The 19,822-nt window shown below is 39.5% G+C and overlaps 1 protein-coding gene across 4 annotated transcripts in view; it reads left to right on the forward strand.

Annotated features, from left to right (window-relative positions):
* LOC117579651 (synaptotagmin-5) overlaps nt 1-12,840 on the forward strand; it is a 32,990-nt gene extending 20,150 nt beyond the window's left edge. The window contains exons 1-8 of one of the 4 annotated variants that reach the window (XM_034265632.1): nt 9,167-9,743; nt 9,824-10,078; nt 10,146-10,635; nt 10,700-10,980; nt 11,046-11,195; nt 11,254-11,394; nt 11,538-11,729; nt 11,789-12,840. In XM_034265632.1, coding sequence (XP_034121523.1) covers nt 9,399-9,743; nt 9,824-10,078; nt 10,146-10,635; nt 10,700-10,980; nt 11,046-11,195; nt 11,254-11,394; nt 11,538-11,684 — 1,809 coding nt within the window. In that variant the 5' untranslated portion in view covers nt 9,167-9,398 and the 3' untranslated portion in view covers nt 11,685-11,729; nt 11,789-12,840. Of the gene's footprint in view, nt 1-9,166; nt 9,744-9,823; nt 10,079-10,145; nt 10,636-10,699; nt 10,981-11,045; nt 11,196-11,253; nt 11,395-11,537; nt 11,730-11,788 lie in introns of those variants that run through there. The other 3 variants (XM_034265633.1, XM_034265634.1, XM_034265635.1) reach the window with 3 other exon arrangements.
* Nucleotides 12,841-19,822: the final 6,982 nt, after the last annotated feature.

Here is a 19,822-nt window from a genome sequence, read left to right on the forward strand (position 1 = left end):
CATAACGATTTATTTTTAACGCGAGCTTTCATCTTGTTAAGCCATGGCTAACAGCTCCCTACAATTACTTAGATAGTACATAAACATCCACACACGACCACCCCTCAATAGATAAGGCCACTCTTATGCATATAAATTGCATAAATATGTATGATGTCCTGTGCACCCTCCTACTCCCAACCTCACCCTCTCTAAGTTCACTTCCGCACGCTTCGCAATCCCTTGCTTCCCTTGTGGCTAGCTGGCCGTAACTAAAGAAGAGTTGGAGTGTGTGCATATGGTAAGAGCAGAAGGTGGGGGTCACAATATGCTTAATTCAGATGTTGCTGTACATTTAAATTAGTTTACTTGACTCCAATGCCGAAAGGCAAATTGATTAAAAAATACTGCATTTTTTTTATAACTTTAGTGCAATTTTGCATAGTCGCATAGTGTGGAGTGACGGCTGAGCTAAAATTGTTCCGCCAACTCTAAAAACCCAATTTTAGCTTTGGGATGTTTTGGGATGGTTGAACAATTTTAGCTCTTCCGTCTCTTCATATATTTTAATGAGCGATACCTAAACCGACGCCTAATTAATGCCCCAACACATACAAAATAGTAGGCACAGGGTAGAATTTTGTTTGGACTTTCCATGAGTTTTTAAAGTCAAAATTTCTTAATGGAAATGAATGGCACGAATGGGAAAACTATTAACTAACACCGATTTCAGGTATTAAAAATTGTAACGAAAATGAACGTTTGTGGGACGCTTCGAACGCGTCATAACATGTATACCCGTAAGTCAATCAGGATTAATGTACCGTACTCGCTTTTTTCGAACTTTACATAATTTCTCCTGCCAACTCGATGCCAAGGGAAACGTTGTGAGTGTGCGCCTAAAGGCACCTCTGCTTTTATACCCGATACTCAGTGAGTATACTAGTATTTGTTATAGTATTTTTACCCGGTACTCGAAGGGTAAATAGGGTATATTGTATTTGTGCTCAAACGTGGATACATATATAGATAACACACAGAAAGAAATTATTCCGATAAAGTATATATGTATATTCTTGATCAGCTTTAATAGACGAGCCATTCAATTTTCTCTTTATTTTGTTCATCATTTTTGGATTTTTTTTTCTCAAATAAAAGACTATAAAAATAAAAGATTATATGGAATTACCCATTTTTTTCCTCCCCACAACGATTCAATGCTTGTTTGGGTTGGTCAACAAAACTGATTGATTTAATTGTCCTTCAATGCATTTCTCGCTTCAGTGCATAAATATATCTACAGAATGGGTGGCACTAAGTGGGAGGAAACTGAATCCTGTCTTGGTCCTGGCCAGGCTTAATACATTTATAGTCAGCGTAATATGCAAATGCAATTAAGAAGCATGTGGCGCGAAGTGGATGCGTCCACTAAATTTCGAATGCTGTGAGGTAAAACCATCAGAAACGAGAAGAAGCGTTGTAAGACGCGTTCGAGAGCGTCACAACTTTTATACCCGGCACTTAGTACACATACGTTTCCGACCCCATAAAGTATATATATATTCTTGATCAGCATCAATAGTCGAGTCGATTGAGCAATTTCTTCCTGTCCGTCCGTCTGTCCGTCCATCCGTCCGTCTTGGTGAGCGCCTGGATCTCAGAGACCATAAAAGCTAGAGCCACCAAATTTTGCACCCAGACTGCTGCCCTTTTCGTTAAATTAACAATAGCTCATAAACCATACGAACCTCTTCTTCGTTAGCTTCAATTCAAAGTCAAATAAAGTTTCTTTTCACTTCATGCTTTCCCCTTCGACTGCCCTTTTGAAATCACAACTGTTCCATCCAAATGAAATGCTCCTCTTGTTGGAAGATTTAAAATAAACATACACACACAATTTGGATGGCCACTGTGTATATTTCATATAGTGCGAAGTGCGCCTAATTGAAACTCTTTGGGTAAAAGTCAACAAATAAGCAGCTGAACCGAGATAGAGGCCATTGACGTCATAATACTTGAGGGAATTGAAGAGTTGTATACACAGGAAAAATTTGCAATCGGTTGGGGATAAATTTAAAACGTTAAATGTCTCTTACTTATGTCTTAGTGCCGGAATCCATTTGTGAAAATCTTCGGTTACTCCTAACAAGATTGATGGCAGGCCTAGAAAGGTTGACTGCACGCAACATGCATTTTGGACGAGTGTTCTCCATCACCTTCTTCCATCTCCCATCTACATCTCCATCCCCAGTACAGTTTTTGTGAAAGAGAACCAAATCGGATCATGTCAATGCATTGGAGTGCAATTTTGTTGCCGGGCCCCCAGACAATGAGCCTTTCATTTTCGAAGGGGTAAATGGCCTAATTGCCAAAACGTTTGTGCGCTTCCTTTGATCCTATTGGAAGGACAGGAATCCTTTCGCACACTGATTTGCAAAACATGTTCCCGAAACATTTATCGGATTGTACTATTTGTTTATGGCAATATAGAGTTTGATTTAGTTTCGATTAAACCCACAATGGGGAAGCCTTTGTCGGACAGGAATACAAAACAAGGAAATGTCAATGTTGACAAGTAACTGGAGTGCTGAACCTACTAGTATGTATTACCAACTAATTGTGGAATAAAGAATTTGAATCTTATAGCGATTCTGAATTATTTTAATAAATTGTACTTATATTTTTATTTTCCAAACTTGTGTTGAACTTGCCTAATTCAATTAGGCTGTCGTGCTAAGTTTTAAAAGAGCTTAGAAAATTGAAAAGTTACTGTTTAATTTCTTCCGAAGACTTCAAACAACTCATAAAGATATGAAAACATGTTGTGAAAATTATCGTCGAAGTTCAGCTCCCTTCTCGCCGAAAGAGAAACACAGACAAAAACTTCTAGCAGAATGGAGCAAATAGCATTAAACACATTCCCTCATAACCTTTTTAACCTCATGTGTGTGGCCTCGGGCTATTTACCGATTGAAATGGATGTAGAAGCAGAACCATGTAGAGGCACCCAGGAAAAGCTGCCACCGCCAATGCAATCGATGCAATGCAGCCGCACAATTCCCATTGTATTGGTGATTAATTTCTAGCCTCCGGGAGGCAACAGATGATGTCCTTTCTGTCTGTCTGAGGTTAGCCCCACAAAAAATGTACCTCACTCGCATCTACCGTCGCCATTGTAAATAACTTGACAGACAGGCATCCGGACCCGGACTCGATCCCGGTCCTGAGCAGGGCCTCCACTTCTTCCCCTTGTTGTCGTCCTTCCCACAGTTGCATTACGAACTGTATTGACGTTTGATGAGCGGATTATCAGCTGGAGCTGAATTCGAAGTGTTGCCCCTACCCAAACAAGTGTTCAGGGTTTTCTCAACCACACAACAACTGCGCATATTGCACTGCATTTCTTAAATTTATCGACATTTTTTAATATTGATTTTCACACAAGATTTTGTTTTAGGCCTGCTTCAGAACTCATTGAGCAAATATTATAATCAATTTGCCCATTTACTATATATGTATATCGTATATAAGCATGGGGATACAAATTTTGTTTAATTTGATTTCAAAGAGTTTCGTCTAAAAACATTAAACCGAAGATGTATACAACTATCTGAAATCACTAAAGCAAATCAATTGGAAAAAAGAAAACTAGTTTCGAGCAATAAACTTCTGCATGCTTAGGTGTCACAATCAACTCTAGTTGTATAGCCAATAAAGTGCATCAGAGTGGGCGGACTGTCAGCAGGAGCAACGTAAGACAATTTCCCACCCGTATTAGGTAAAAAAAAGTACACGATGAATTACAGTTTCTCAATAGAGTTCTAGAAAAAATGAGTCTATTTCTTTTCACCCCACCCTGTCTGAGATCATCTTTTAAACTCTGTCTCAGCTTTTGGGTGTGTGTGCGTATGCGTAAAATCAGCTACCGCCCTTTTACATTTTAATTTCCGGCCACGTTCAGATCACTGACCGTTTGCGTCCGAAACTCCGTCCAATGCTAGCCACTGGACAGCAGCCGAGGTTTGCGGATTTGGTTTTGTCTTCTCTCTGTTCCATGTGTGTGTGTGTGTTAGTCTATTGTTCCCCGTTGTCAGCCACAATTATTTAAATGAGATTACGAGGGACTTATGCAGCGGAAATCTCATTGTGAGAGTATGTGCGCTGTTCATTTGAGCCATTTTCCCATTCTGTTCCCTGTTTCATGTTCCTGTTCCGTTTTAACCCGGCTTACATTACGGCTTAGAAGACATGCGTCAAAAGATGGCCGGCCGATTGTTTGGCTTTTTCAAGAGAACAATAAAATTTTGCACAAGTCATTTGACTCCTAATTGTTTTTTTTTTTTGTATAGATTGGATTATGTTTAGGAAAGTGCAGAGGTTGTGCTCAGCCTTCTAACGCGATAGCCAGCCGTTTCTCTGCACTAGCCAACAGCTGTCTACACAACATAGTCATCAACCTAGGTATTAGGAAGCCCCTTTGAATTTGAATTTGAGTATTTTCCAAATAATAATTGTTGAGTCTGTGAGGTATCAAACTCAAATAAATGTAAAGCTTTTCTAAATTTACTTAAAGTGCAGTAATGCTCCTTTAGAGAATGCACAACTTTTCTCTTAGAGCGAAATCCATGGCTAACTCTTCCTCCCATTCTCCTCCCATTTTACTCGTTAACCCACATAGTTATTTCTCTTAAGACGTTGAAGCCTTTTGTACTAGGAAATAGCACGCAGAAAAGCTTTCAGTCTTTTGACGACTGCAAAACCACACCTTGAGTGCCCTAGCAACCATACGCCCAAACAACGAAGTCCAGAACATACATATACATACATAAATACGTACATATGTACGTATGGATGTACAATCAAATGCATGCAAAGAAAGGCTAGCTTCATGGGCCAAATCGGTTAATACCCTTAAAGATAATTAAATTGGTTCTAGTTTGAATACATTTTCATATTTTGTGACCGTGATATGATCTTGGCAAAACAGCCAGAAGGACTTGGAAGAGACTTCTCAAGAGAATTTATGTATTTAAGGGTGGGTTTGGCCATGTAGGGTGTACAAAGAAAAAATTCAGGAAGAACAATAACAGCAATGAGAATATCCATTTCTATTGTCAGCTAAAAGTGTGGTGGCTGGAGGGTTTTTTTTTTGGCCTTAAGCTAGAGTGCAGCTAGTGAATGTCGGTAGGAGAGAAAGTGGAGCTGGCTGACGAAGCTCAGGCTCAAGCTCAATGATAGTGCAGACAGGAGTGACAGTCGTTGCTGCTGAGCTGTGCCGTGTCTGTGGCAGGGAGAGTAATCTATAAAAATTAGTGCAATATACAATAATAGTAACTATTGTGCTAAGATGATTAAAATGTATGCAGCACAATGAACGCCATAACGGGGGTGTGAGACAGACTGTCTGCCACTGACAGCTACAATGTAAGAGCGGGGACGGAAAGAGAAAGCTCCTGTTCGTGCCAGCAAATGCTGAGCATTTCCCAATAGGCAAACTACCGTATATTTTTTTTTGCGGTCGTGACACACCTAATTGGTCCTACCCACAGAACTGATAAAAACAGATTATCCATAAACATTCGCAAAGTAAGTGCAACGTGCCGCATTCAAAATTTTACAACTTTTTGGGTAATCTGATTCGGTATTCTCTTCTTGAAGCGGTATTTAACCATGAGAACCAGATGCAATTTGATCAGGGGAGTTGCAAGCTGAACAAGTATTCTTTATATTATAGCACTTTAAAGCAGGTATTTTTGACCATCTGGGATAGGCAGGGATATACCATTATGCAACTATGGGATTTCTGATATAAAAGCTAATGGATGGACCAGTTCAGCTGCACTCTTAATATTTTGCCGAATGGAATGGGATTGAAAGATCGATCAAAGATTGAGCCAAAAGTTTGAAATGACTTTGAGGAAATAATTAGAATCGGCGAGATGCACAATACTTTAATCGAAAAAGTTTTGCATTTCTCATGGCTCCTGCACACACATCTAGCTATCTCGGTAAGAGAAAACGCTTGAAGTACATTAGGGGAGTTGTCAGAGTGAAGTCATTCTCAGAGCTTTAACGTGTCAACACATAGATACTCCTGTAAAACAAAAACAAACGAGAAGGGACATGTGAGACCTTTCTTAAGCTTCACAACTTTTATACCCGGTACATTTGACATTTTAAATTTTTTCTACATCTGCCATCCACATTTACATAACTTCTCACGCCAACACGATCTTTTAGCTCGCCCCCTCCCCTAGAGTAGAACACTGCACGAACCAGAGTGTGTAATGAGGAATGTGCAAAAAATAAAAACAGATTCTGTAATGGGTGGGTTTGGTCTGCAAATTAATTTACTTTACTTTAAATTACTTTTTTCCTCATATGTCATCTACATCACATCGCCCCCTCCCCTAGAGCCACACACTAAACTAAGCAGAGTGTGGAATGAGAGAGAGTGAAAAAAATAAAAAAATAGCTGCTGGTCGGGGTGGGCGTAGCCACTGAAAATAAATTTTTTCATTCTGGATATAATAATGATCCAGTCTGATCCCAATTCGCAGATCTGATAGATATGTTCCTTTCTTACAGAATGGTTCCTAGTTTCTTCTATCTTCAAAACTGTGGATACCGCACCGTTTTGCAGTTTGCGGAAGGGGTTGGGGCGAAGTTTTGAAATACACGTGTAACAGAGTGAGAATACAGCCAAATGGATGCAAAATTTGGTGGCTCTAGCTTTTATAGTCTCTGAGATCTAGGCGCTCAACAAGACGGACGGACAGACAGACATGGCTAAACCGACTCGGCTATTGGTGCTGATCAAGAATGTATATACTTTTGTGTTAAACTTTTTCCGCACAAATACAATATACCCTATTTACCCTTGGAGTACCGGGTATAAAAATGAAAGTCGATATCGCGTCTACTCTACCCTAATAAATTATCTAAAATTATTAATGCTCGAACCATGAAAATCCCATTTACCAATCGCAGCAATATCAAACAAGGTGGAAAATTTTAATCTGATATTTGGGCACTCAGCTCGAGTGGAGGTGAGGCGAGTGCGTTCCCTCGGGGGTTGTCTTGCCACATGCTCTCCACAGGGTTCGGCTAGCTCACTCACAAATTCTTTTGTTTGGGGTATTTTTGCAGTGATTTTTTGTATCAATTTGGGGTGAAAAACGTGAAAATTGTGGGCTTGGCTGTTTATCGCTTTGAATGCAGTTTACATAGGTGTCAATTAGCAATGGTGCGGTTGGCTGAATCTTAATGGAATTACCGCGGATATTTTCGCCATTCTCGGGCACTCGGCACTCCTCTGCTGTCGGTCGGTGGTCCTCTGCTGATGCTCACTTCTAATAGTTTGAGGGATCTAGAGGGATTTGGGGTTGGCACCTCTGAACTCTGAGAATGATATTCTGGTCAAAAATATAGTTAATGCCTAACTTTATATACCAAAAAATGTGTGTTTATTTTGTTTTAGTCCCCGCCTCCTTATGCTATCACAAAATCTGCTGTATCCACAATTTTAAAGATAAGAGAAAACAAAAAACGCAATTACGTAGGAAATGAAGATATTTACATATGTATCTATCAGATCACCAAATTGGGATTAGATTGGATTATAATTATAGGCAGAATGAAGAAATTAATTTCAATAGCTACCTCCACTCCGTCCAGAAGCTTTTCTTATGCTAGTCTATTATTGTCATTCTTTCTCGGTCACACACTCTTGGTCATACAGTGTGGGTCTCTGGGAGAGTTCTCGGGAGAAGTTCTGTAGATGTAGATGACAGATGTAAAAACAAATATAAAATGTAAAATTCGAAAAAAATGAGGTTAAGTACATATGTCTATAAGTCCAAGTATCCCACTAAAGTTACATATGTACATATAAATGAATGTATGTAAATATGTATGTATTAACATATACACTGACTGAGTACCGGGTAAAAAAGTTTTGACGCAAACGAAGCGTATCTACTCATTTTTAAAATGTTTGATGGTTTAGACCTTGTCTTGAACCTGTCCCAATTGTTTAGTTTTCCTTTTTGATAATCCAAATGTATTGTAATATAAGAGTTGAGTTTGCTTAATTAATTCGATTTTAAATTCACGTTACGGTTTGCGGAGTGTGTGTTCAGGACCATCAGCTAAAGCGATCCAAAACATCGAAAGTGATGCTACGAAATCAATAAAAATCATTGTACCAGATCTGCCACATATGTACATATGTACCACATACACACTTTAGCAGTTAACATCCGCCATGAGTGCCTGTGAGTGCGCCACAAACACAGACCTGGACAATATTTATCATTGACCGAGTGAGCTCAGTTTTACTATCCAAACCAATATGAGGGTTGCTCCTGGATTTTGCTTCGTTTCATTTACCTCTCTCCATGTCACCACCTCCTTCTGAAGAGGAGAAGAGCGCGCGCTCTCTGTCTCTCTCTCTCTAGGAGTTTTCTTTCTTTCTTCTCTGGGATGTTGCGTTGTTTTGATGTCATTCGCTACACGTGCTTAATTTCATTTAATTTATTTAATACTTGAAAAATACGTTTTTGTTCACTTTTGTATTGTATGAGGGGTACAACCCCTCCTGTTCCTTCTCCACTGATGCTGTTACTGATACTCATACGTTGCTTCTCTGTTCTCTGTATGTTCGATTAAACGGCGGCACTTGGGCGTGTACAACTGCCAATGAATTCGAATTTCGCCTTTCGCCACGCTGCGTAACGGGCAACGGAATGGAATCGGGTGAGAAGAGAAGAGGGAAAGGGACTGAAAGCAAAAGCAGTAGCTAAAGCGAATTTTTGACCCTAAGACAAATCGCTCTCTTGGGAATTGCTTGATTTACAGAACAGTGAGGAAAGTTTCATTCTTTATATTTATACACTTTGCCAAAGGAAATTTTTTTCTCTGTTGTAGATTAAACATTGCAAATTCCTACTAAATGATTTCATCTTATTCGATGTTCCGAATCGAATAGAAAAAATATGTATGAGTTGTTTGGTGGTTCGTTAGTTCACATGGTTAGTGATGCGCGTTCTCCCACACATTGTGGATCCTCTGATGTCCATCAAGGCGCATAATTAACGCCCCTTTCAAGGTTGACAGGTCGAAACCGCACATTCTCTCATTCGCTTTTACATCCTTTCCCCGTCCTGTGTACAGTATATTTTTTCCTAAGCGGTTTTGCACTTGGAACTTAATTCTGACGCTTATGTGAGAGGTAGGGAGTAGGTGAGTTTTTCCATTATAGTGGAGAATTGTCCGAGAGGAGCAATGAAGCAGCTGTCTGGCTGAAGCTGAAGCTTCAAGGTAGCCAAGCAACAATACCTTCTCATTTCACAGAACAAAGATAGAGTCAAAGACCAAATTTATACTGAGAGAGCCATAGTCCTTGCTGATTAGAAGCGATGAGCGGCCTGGGTCCGGCAGCCTGTTGGCTGGCACACAAACGAATTGAGTCCTGGTCCCGGATGGCCAAGGAGCGTGTGGGTGCGGTTCGGCGCGTAACTATCGACCGGAACTCCGGAGACGAGAGCAGCGCTAGTGGGAGCAGTACGGCGGGTAATAGCACCATACCAACCACTAGCGAGGCATCGGCAGCACCCAGCTCCTCGGGAACCGCGACAACACCGCCTCCACAGCCAATGACACCACCGCCGTCGGCCTCGTCTGTGACTTCCACCACAAGTGGGATAGGAAGCGTTTCGGCCGGTAGTGGCAGCGATAGCTGTGATTTGACCACGGACTCGGAGGTTCTTATATTAGTAGGGCAATCCCCTCAGCAGAATACCTAATCCTTCGAAATCTGCATGTATCCTATGTATCCCCACAGGAAGTCAACATAGCCAAGGAATCGCAACCCATCCAGCCGCCTAGACAGGTTCATGGCCTGGCCATGGGTATAAATAATCACATGGGACTGGGATTGGGAGCGGTTTCTTCAACAGACACCTTGCGCGGCCCCGTCGAAGTCTTTCACAGTCCATTGCACTTGCATCACCAGAGCCGTTCGTTTCCGCCGCGACTCCAGCGCACGCCGTCCATATCCAGCCAGAGCAGCGTGGACAGTGCCCCATCCCGGCATTCGGTAAGTGTTGATTTCCAGTCCCTACTCTCTGTCCTCCTGACATCCGACATTTCATGCTTATCGAAAGTTCAAAACGCAGGGTCATCGCGGTTCCTCTCCCCAAATACGAACCTTTGGACCGGACGGACGTAGCTCGTTGCCGAGTGAACCAGCCTTCCCCCACCACCTGGCTCGATCCCCCAGTCCGATGCGCACCATCTCGCTGGACGCCCGATGCGGCAGTCCCGCTCACATAACCGATCCGGGGGACATGCGCACCCCCAGTCCATCGCAGAGCAGCCTCGCATCGTTTGCCGGAGGCACTGCAGTTGTGGCTGGGGGCCGGGCGGGGAGTCGCTGCCTGTCGCCGCTGCTAATACCGCCAAAATCACAGCCTGGCATGGATCCCGCCATGGGTCCAGCGTCTCCCTTGGGGGCGCTTCAGCCGGATCTGTATCGATTGCCTGACGGACCCGTCTACCTAACAGCGCCGGAGTCGAGTCACGCAATGGGTCGACTTCACCTGCGTGTGAAATACGATTATCATCTGTTCGATCTGACCGTACATTTGATTGAAGGTTTGTGTGGATCGAATGGCTTTGAGATTTTAAATTAACTTCTCACACATACTCGCCTCGCCAGCTCACAATCTTAGCCCAATCGAGGAAGGTGGCTTCCGCGACCCCTACGTCCGTCTGATGCTCCAGCCAGAAGTAGACAGCCGGAAGCGACAGACGCACATCCATCGCGGCGAATCCAATCCGTACTTCGACCATCACTTCAAGTTTCCGGTTTCGCGAGATCAACTGCAGGGCAAGGAACTGATTCTGCAGGTGCTCGACTACGATCGCTATTCACATAATGATATAATCGGGGAGGTTCGCCTCTCTGTGGATGGTTTGGATTTGTCCAAGTCAGTTGAGGTGAGTGGCACTAGAATGGGTAGAATGTTTACTAATCATACGATTGTACTCGAATACTCTCCTAGATCTGGGGAGATTTGCTGCGGACTAAAAAGCCCAAAGAGGATCGACCGGAGTTGCTGTGCTCTTTGAACTATTTACCTCAAGCGGAACGTTTGACGGTTGTTATAATGAAGGCCCGAAATTTGGACACTGTACAGGAGCCGTATGTGAAGGTGGGTTCTATAATCTGTAGGGGAGTTAAGCCTACCTTAACTTGAGAATTTTTTACAGATTTATCTAATTCAAAATGGCAAGCGCATCAAGAAGAAGAAGACAAGCATTACCAAGTCGGACGATCCCACCAATCCTATCTGGAACGAGGCGTTCACGTTTAACCTGCAATCAAATTATCTCCACAGTGCGGCCATTGAGGTAACCTTGCGGCGGCAGTGACCTGATAGAAGCCTTTTTCTTTTTTTTTAAGGCTCTGCTGCTAATTCAAGCCAATGGCCCCATTTTACATATGTCTCTGTTTTAATTCAAAATTCCTCTCCTCCTCTCACTTCCCTCCGTAGATCTATGTTGTTGGGACTGGTAGCGAGGCAGCGGAAATTGGCTGTTGCGGCCTAGGCCCCCAGGAGAGCGGTACAGGCTGCCAGCACTGGCACGACATGATTAACAATGCCCGCAAACCCACGGCCATGTGGCACTACATCCGATAGGCATCCGATGGAATCAAACAGTACAGCCGTACACAACTATACATAGTATGTTGGGCTCGACCTTGACACATTAAATTACTATGATTTTAAATATGTCATTGCAGAAGCATCAAATCGTGTCTGTCTCGGTGAATGTATCTTAATCTATCATCTAACTTTATGTCTGTGTCTGTAAAGTACCCTTGTTCGTGTGAGCCACTGTGCCCAATATGAATATTCAAATGTATCCGCAATCCGCAATATTGAAATCTTCATTAGAATTATCAAATTTGAATCTATATTTGTCGGCTATACCTGTTTATAGCTATTAACCAAGCGGGAGTATGCCCTCCATTGAGCTCAAATGAAAAGTTCCTACACCGTAAAGAAAACTAAACAAATTCAGCAAGAAGGTAATTCAATAAACATTTCAGTTGTGCACTATGACTATGATAGCACTATGGCTATGAGTGAAATCTTTACAAAAAGCACAGAAACAATACATGACAAAAATGGTAGTCGCACATAACACTTACACATGTCAACCAGACTCGTTGACATATCCCAATCGTCGTCAACAGTTTGAGGTCGGACTGAGAATTCGTTCGCTTCGTCTGAGAGTCATTCAAGTGTGCGTTTCTTAAATAATTATGAATACTATACACATTCATATACCGCATAAGGCGCGGGCCATGCTCTTCGCGTCATATAGGTGAGTGGTCGTCAATCATGTAGGAAGGAAACCTTCCCTCAAATTGGCTGCTGCGACAAAACATCTAAAGGAGTAGAGTGGAGTCTCTTTTGTGCTGGCGACAGTTGACAAATTGCCATCCTGCTGTTGTCCTTTTGCAATGCGATCCAATGTGTACTTGCATGGATGTGTGCAATATGTGTTTGTCGTCAATGATGCTCTCTTACTCCCAGAGCAATCGTGAGGGTTTATGCTAATTGTTAACTTAAATATTCCTTTCACCCCAGTACGAGAATTTCCATCAAAGGGGACCTCCCCTGAAAAAAGTCGTCCGAAGGCATTTCTCAACCACTAAAACCTATTTTATATGTACTTACAACGAGAATTTCCACCTCTCCACTCGGCTTGCCATCTGATTTATAAGGGCGTTAATAGGAGGACTACGGATTTCCTTCAAATAAAGCTAAGCGTGTGTTTTTGGTGTTTTTGGAAAATATGTCCTTATTATACTAATGTAATGTAATGTATGTGTAAAATATGGTATATACATAATAAACATGAAAATAATCAAATAAATAAACAAACTGTAACCATAAGTACGAGTATATTCTATATATGTTCATACACACATATAAAAATATGAATATGTCATTATATGAATGTGAATTTAAATTATTCGGTAAATAAATAACTAATACGTTAATTTAATGGCAAGAAATTGTATGATTGTCAAATTACTTAAGGGATAAAATTAACATACTCGCACTTACAAAAAAACTAAACTCAATGTCAGACATCAGAAAATCTGTGAAGTGAAATTTATAACAATTCGTTTTTCTGGATTTCGTTTATTTCAAGAATTGCGTCAAACTAGCTTACCGTTTGAAAAATATAACGCTAAACTGTTGATGCTTGTGATGTATTTTTTACGAAATTTTGACTTCAAAAGTGAAATTTATAACATTTACTTTTTCTGGATTAAGTTGCTTTCAAAAATTGCGCCAACCTTTAGCTATCGTTCTAAAAACTGATCTGCTGAGACTGCTTGGATTTACATTTCCACGAAAGGAATGCAATGTAAAGTAAAGTATAACCATGGGCTGTTAATAGTACCTGTCGCCAGATGATTTGTCAACTTTGTCAATCTAAAAAGCGTATAAATGCATCTGTGGTTGTACATTGTGATTTTAGCTTACCGCTTTAAAAAAATAAAGCAAAAATATTGATTTTTGTGAGGTTTTTTTTACGAAATTTTGACTTCAAAGGGAAATTTTTCACATTTACTCTTTCTGGATTCCGTTGATTTCAAAAACTGTGCCAAACTGTAGCTTTCGTTATAAAAAAACTGATCTGCTGACACTGATTGGACTTACCCTTACACGAAAGGAATGAAATGTAAAGTATAGTACAACCGAAGGCTGTTAATAAATCCAGTCGCCGGATGATTTGTCAACTTTTTGAATCTAAAAAGCGTATAAATGCATCTATAATCTGTATTGTGGTTGTACATTGTGATTTTAGCTTACCGCTTTAATAAAGCAAAAATATTGATTTTTGTGAGGTATTTTGTACGAAATTTTGACTTCAAAAGTGAAATTTATAACATTTACTTTTTCTGGATTCCGTTGCTTTCAAAAATTGCGCCAAATCTTAGCTATCGTTCTAAAAACTGATCTGCTGACACTGCTTGGATATACATTTACACGAAAAGAATGACATGTAAAGTAAAGTACAACCATGGGCTGTTAATAGTACCTGTCGCCCGATGATTTGTCAACTTTATCAATCTAAAAAGCGTATAAATGCATCTATAATCTGTACTGTGGTTGTACACTGTGGTTTTAGCTTACCGTTTGAAAAATATAAAGCAAAAATATTGATTTTTGTGAGGTTTTTTTTACGAAATTTTGACTTCAAAGGGAAATTTTTAACATTTAATCTTTCTGGATTCCGTTGATTTTAAAAACTGTGCCAAACCGTAGCTTCGTTATAAAAAAACTGATCTGCTGACACTGCTTGGACTTACCCCTTACACGAATGGAATGAAATGTAAAGTATAGTACAACCGAAGACTGTTAATATATCCAGTCGCCGGATGATTTGTCAACTTTTTGAATCTAAAAAGCGTATAAATGCGTCTATAATCTGTACAGTGGTTGTACATTGTGGTTTAGCTTACCGTTTGAAAAATATAAGTCAAAAATGTTGATTTTTGTGAGGTATTTTCTACGAAAATTGGACTTCAAAAGTGAAATTTATAAAATTTACTTTTTCTGGATTCCGTTGCTTTCAAAAATTGCGCCAAATCTTAGCTATCGTTCTAAAAACTGATCTGCTGACACTGCTTGGATATACATTTACACGAAAAGAATGACATGTAAAGTAAAGTACAACCATGGGCTGTTAATAGTACCTGTCGCCCGATGATTTGTCAACTTTTTGAATCTAAAAGCGTATAAATGCGTCTATAATCTGTACTGTGGTTGTAAATTGTGGTTTAGCTTACCATTTGAAAAATATAAGGCAAAAATGTTCATTTTTGTGAGGTATTTTTTACGAAATTTTGACTTCAAAAGTGAAATTTATAAAATTTACCTTTTCTGGATTCCGTTGCTTTCAAAAATTGCGCCAAATCTTAGCTATCGTTCTAAAAACTGATCTGCTGACACTGCTTGGATATACATTTACACGAAAAGAATGACATGTAAAGTAAAGTACAACCATGGGCTGTTAATAGTACCTGTCGCCCGATGATTTGTCAACTTTATCAATCTAAAAAGCGTATAAATGCATCTATAATCTGTACTGTGGTTGTACACTGTGGTTTTAGCTTACCGTTTGAAAAATATAAAGCAAAAATATTGATTTTTGTGAGGTTTTTTTTACGAAATTTTGACTTCAAAGGGAAATTTTTAACATTTAATCTTTCTGGATTCCGTTGATTTTAAAAACTGTGCCAAACTGTAGCTTCGTTATAAAAAAACTGATCTGCTGACACTGCTTGGACTTACCCCTTACACGAATGGAATGAAATGTAAAGTATAGTACAACCGAAGACTGTTAATATATCCAGTCGCCGGATGATTTGTCAACTTTTTGAATCTAAAAAGCGTATAAATGCGTCTATAATCTGTACAGTGGTTGTACATTGTGGTTTAGCTTACCGTTTGAAAAATATAAGTCAAAAATGTTGATTTTTGTGAGGTATTTTCTACGAAAATTGGACTTCAAAAGTGAAATTTATAACATTTACTTTTTCTGGATTCCGTTGCTTTCAAAAATTGCGCCAAACTTTAGCTATCGTTCTAAAAACTGATTTGCTGACACTGCTTGGATATACATTTACACGAAAAGACTGAAATGTAAAGTAAAGTACAACCATGGGCTGTTAATAGTAACTGTCGCCGGACGATGGTCGATCGCGATAGGCGTTCTAGTATATGGTATTTAAATTGAATGGATTTTGAGATATGCAAAATTCTGCCTGATTCTTAGCACTTCATTTTCACGTAATAATATTTCATTCAAAAATACCACATACTTATCTAATAACCCCTACCACTAACCAAATAATATATGTATATATATATAATATATATAATAATGTATATTTATTTAATAATTTAACTGTTTATCTGTTAATGACCCTCGCGGTTCACGAGCACATCGATAAGCAGCCTTGTTCCCTTCATGCTCTACATGCACTAATACACATGTAGTTGGGGCTTCCAGCTGCGTGTTCTACACGCACTAATACTTGTAGCTGGGACTTTGGCAGAGGCCTGATACTCCGAGACGCACATTCTGCGGTGACGTTTCGCTTATAGGCAGCTGATAGTCTACTATATTATTTGGTTAGTGCCCCTACTCTAAATTTTGGTGGAGCGTCCGCCTATTCCCGCCTCCTCATCTTAAGCTACTGGGTGTAACTTAATAAGTTTTTATGTAAATAAATATAAATAAATAGCGTCCATAAATACTATAGACTACATATAAATAGTTAAATAAATACAGTTAATGAATTACCTACATGGGGACGGCTAGGAGAATTTCAATAAACATCCTAAATCCGGTATTTTGCCAATTGATTTCCTTCGAATGCAACAGATTGTAGAGTAAAGCCTATTTGGTAAGTACTATTACTCAGCGAAAATAAAGGGGTCGCAACAAAAATCAGGGATGATATTCGTATGGAATTTTGTGCGCACAAGTTACATTTGTAGGAGGCTCTTGTGGCGAATCAACAAATAGGATTCATAATAAATAGGAATAAATAGGAACACTCGGATTCTCATTCAATTGTTCTTTATTTTTTTTTTTTTTTTTTTTTTTTTTTTTTTGTCTGGACGTTTATATGCAATGACTGCACCATCAAGTGGCCCATGCGACATCAAGCCAAAGCCTGTTTCGCGAACAGGAAAGATAAAAGTTAGGCTAATATTCGAGGAAAATTAGAGCTAAACACAACTAGACAAGAGCTACTATAGCTAAGCAAGCAAAAATTACCAAAATCAGAAACAAGGCAAAACTAACATTAAACTAACTACGGGAGAGGTAGGCTAGTATAAAAGATTTAAGAAGAGGAAGGGAGTTGGTTGACGATATAATGTGGTAGAGGGAATTATAATCCGAGCATAAAACCCTAAAGGGTTCGTGTGAGGCATAATTCGATCTACATAGTGGAAGGAATAAAGGAATAAAGTTTCTAGTGGGTCTAATGGGAATCGTAAAGTTTATGCGGCAAAGTCAGGGCTGTCTACATCCCCCTTGATCAAGTTGTGCATAAAAATTACATCAAGCATTTTTCTACGACTAACTAAGGATGGAAGATTTATTAAAAGAAGTCTACTACGGTGGGATGGCAGTCTCACAGTTGAATCCCAGTTGAGGCCCCGTAGGGCAAAAATTAAAAAGTTTTTCTGTACTGATTCAATACGGTCCTGATGTATGTTGTACTGAGGGCACCATACACATGAGCCGTATTCTAAAATCGGAAATGTTATCATCTTTTATTTCATACGACCGGTCTCCATGATGATTACAATCTAACTCCCTTTCTTCTGGCAATCCCGATTACCCGCTTATCGATAGTCCTTCGTGATCTACTTAACCTATTGGTATCTCCACTCGATGTATCGGTGTCGTGGACGATACCAACGCTCGCTTATTCAAAGATATAATGCTTAAAACAAATAACCTGCTACAATTCAAGCGTCTTTACGCCAGGAAGTACTAAGATCAACAAAAAAAAACAGGCCGAAAAAATCTAGAAAATCAGACGATAATATTTTTTGGTATCGATAGTATTTGTGTGGTATTCGTTTGTATGTTGCTAGCAGCTCGAAAAATAAAGATGTTTTATTTTCGTGAGGGTACCTAGCAAACAGAGAGTACTTTTCGTGAGGGTACCTAGCAAACAGAGAGTAATGTATCAATCAGATGAAGGCAACAATGCCGCTGAAGTTGATAGATAAATGACCACCGTGCTTCTAAACGAGCTTAAGGCCATTCAACGGCAAAAATGGAAACAGTTATTATAGATTAATGAGATTATATTGAATTTATTTGCATTTCTAATTTGTTTTACTTATTTGAACGCCAGTAGCCTTATGTTGCTAAGACACAGACCCTGCTAGGCTGTTTTGTTTTAAGTTGTTTTCGTTTTGGGACCAAGTACTGCTCCACAGGGTCGTGTTAAGGGGCGAAGGCGGCGATTTGTACTCAAAACCATCCAATTTTAAATAGGAAGGGTGCTTGGAGGCGCCGATTTACAACTTTGCAACGGTCTTAAATATTCCTTGGCACGGCCTTGCTGCTCCACCCATCAAAGAAGTCTGCAGATGTTATTCCCAGCCACGATGTTATTCGTTAACACGAAATTCTCTGTCATATTTTCAAACTGCGGAATATGCAAAGGATATCGTTTCATATGTTTCCATGTATGTACACATATTTATATGAGTTATAATACTTAAATGTATAGACAAACGACCGTTCTGGTTTCTTTCCTGCAGATATGCAGGATTGCTGAATGTCCTCGTCCTCCGATCATGCAAGAGCCGCCAATCCCACTTAAAGCAATCACCTGCATGGATCCATTTTTCATTCATTGTTTTATTAACCATTTATTTGATTTTTACACATTTTCAAAAAGGTAAACAAAACAACACAGCTTCCTGAGAAGTGTAACCGTACGGAATGCGGTTTTCAAATCTGGTCACACTGGCAAAATATGTTGCACATTTTGCTAGCAAGTTTTTTTTTTCGATCTGAGTACTAGGCTTAAAGTCCGTTTTATTTTTTTTTAATTATCGCTTTGTTTTTGGTATTTTTTTGAGATGTCAATATTGTGCGTCCTGAGGGCTTGGAAAGTACCACTAACCAAATGGCATAGTATTTTTTGTATATATATATATATATGCATATATATATTATGTATAAGAATACATTTATAATGTATATAATTATACATATATAGACATATGTAAATTATGTACACAAATAAAAGAAACAAAATAGGTTCGCGGTGGGTCTATTCAGATTTTAGTAACATCTTGGGCATCAAATCTGAAGTCAGTTGTCAAATCTCGATTTGCCGATGGAAATCGGAGGAAAATGTGTAAGAGTTAATGTGTGTGGACATGTGCAAGGCATCCGCCTTGCTTCCGTCAAAACTCTTTGCTTGTTCACACCGTGATTCTGAATCCTCTAATGGAAAATATTTGCAACGCAAAGTCAATTGCGGTAATTCATTATTTGTATACATATTCAGATGTTTATATCCGTTACCCCTTTCATCCTTAATTATATAAAGCAAATAAAGGTCACACACAAAAAATTTATTTTGATATAGAGGGGCAAGCTTCTTCATAAAGTCCTGAGGGTTTTCATTTCGAATGGTATGTGCGATCAGAATAAAAAAAAAAGAGCAAAAGATTTCAAGCGCTAACAATTAAAGCGCACATGAAGTCGAGAAAATAACCGACGACGAGAACAAAAATTGGAAAGATGTATGTACATACATGTGTACATATACATATGTGTGTACATATATGCACATGTTTTTATATTTATCTGAAAAATTTGTCTGTAAAAGATGGATTGGTAACAATGTTGATAAGACGGCAGCAACGAAGTCGAGAAGCTACGGCGTTTCGATAATATGCATACAAATTTGAATAAGGCAGTATAAAATCTGCATATAAAACAATTACAGCATACAATTACAATAACAACTTTTATTGGTATATTTATTTTTTCCAACCCCCAAGGGTCCGGCCACCAAACCCCCCCCTCATTCAGCACATGTGGCTGCAGGTCAGGTTCATACGCCAAGCCCCGAAAACAAAATCAAATCATCAAAACGAATTTTCGTTCCAGCGCATTTCACAAAGTCAGCGTACCAACACATACATTACTTGCAGTGTCCATGTGAATCAAGACAAAACCGGTTTGGAGCGCTAAAAAA

Source organism: Drosophila guanche, unplaced genomic scaffold, assembly GCF_900245975.1.
Source record: "Drosophila guanche unplaced genomic scaffold, DGUA_6, whole genome shotgun sequence".
NCBI lineage: Eukaryota > Metazoa > Arthropoda > Insecta > Diptera > Drosophilidae > Drosophila > Drosophila guanche.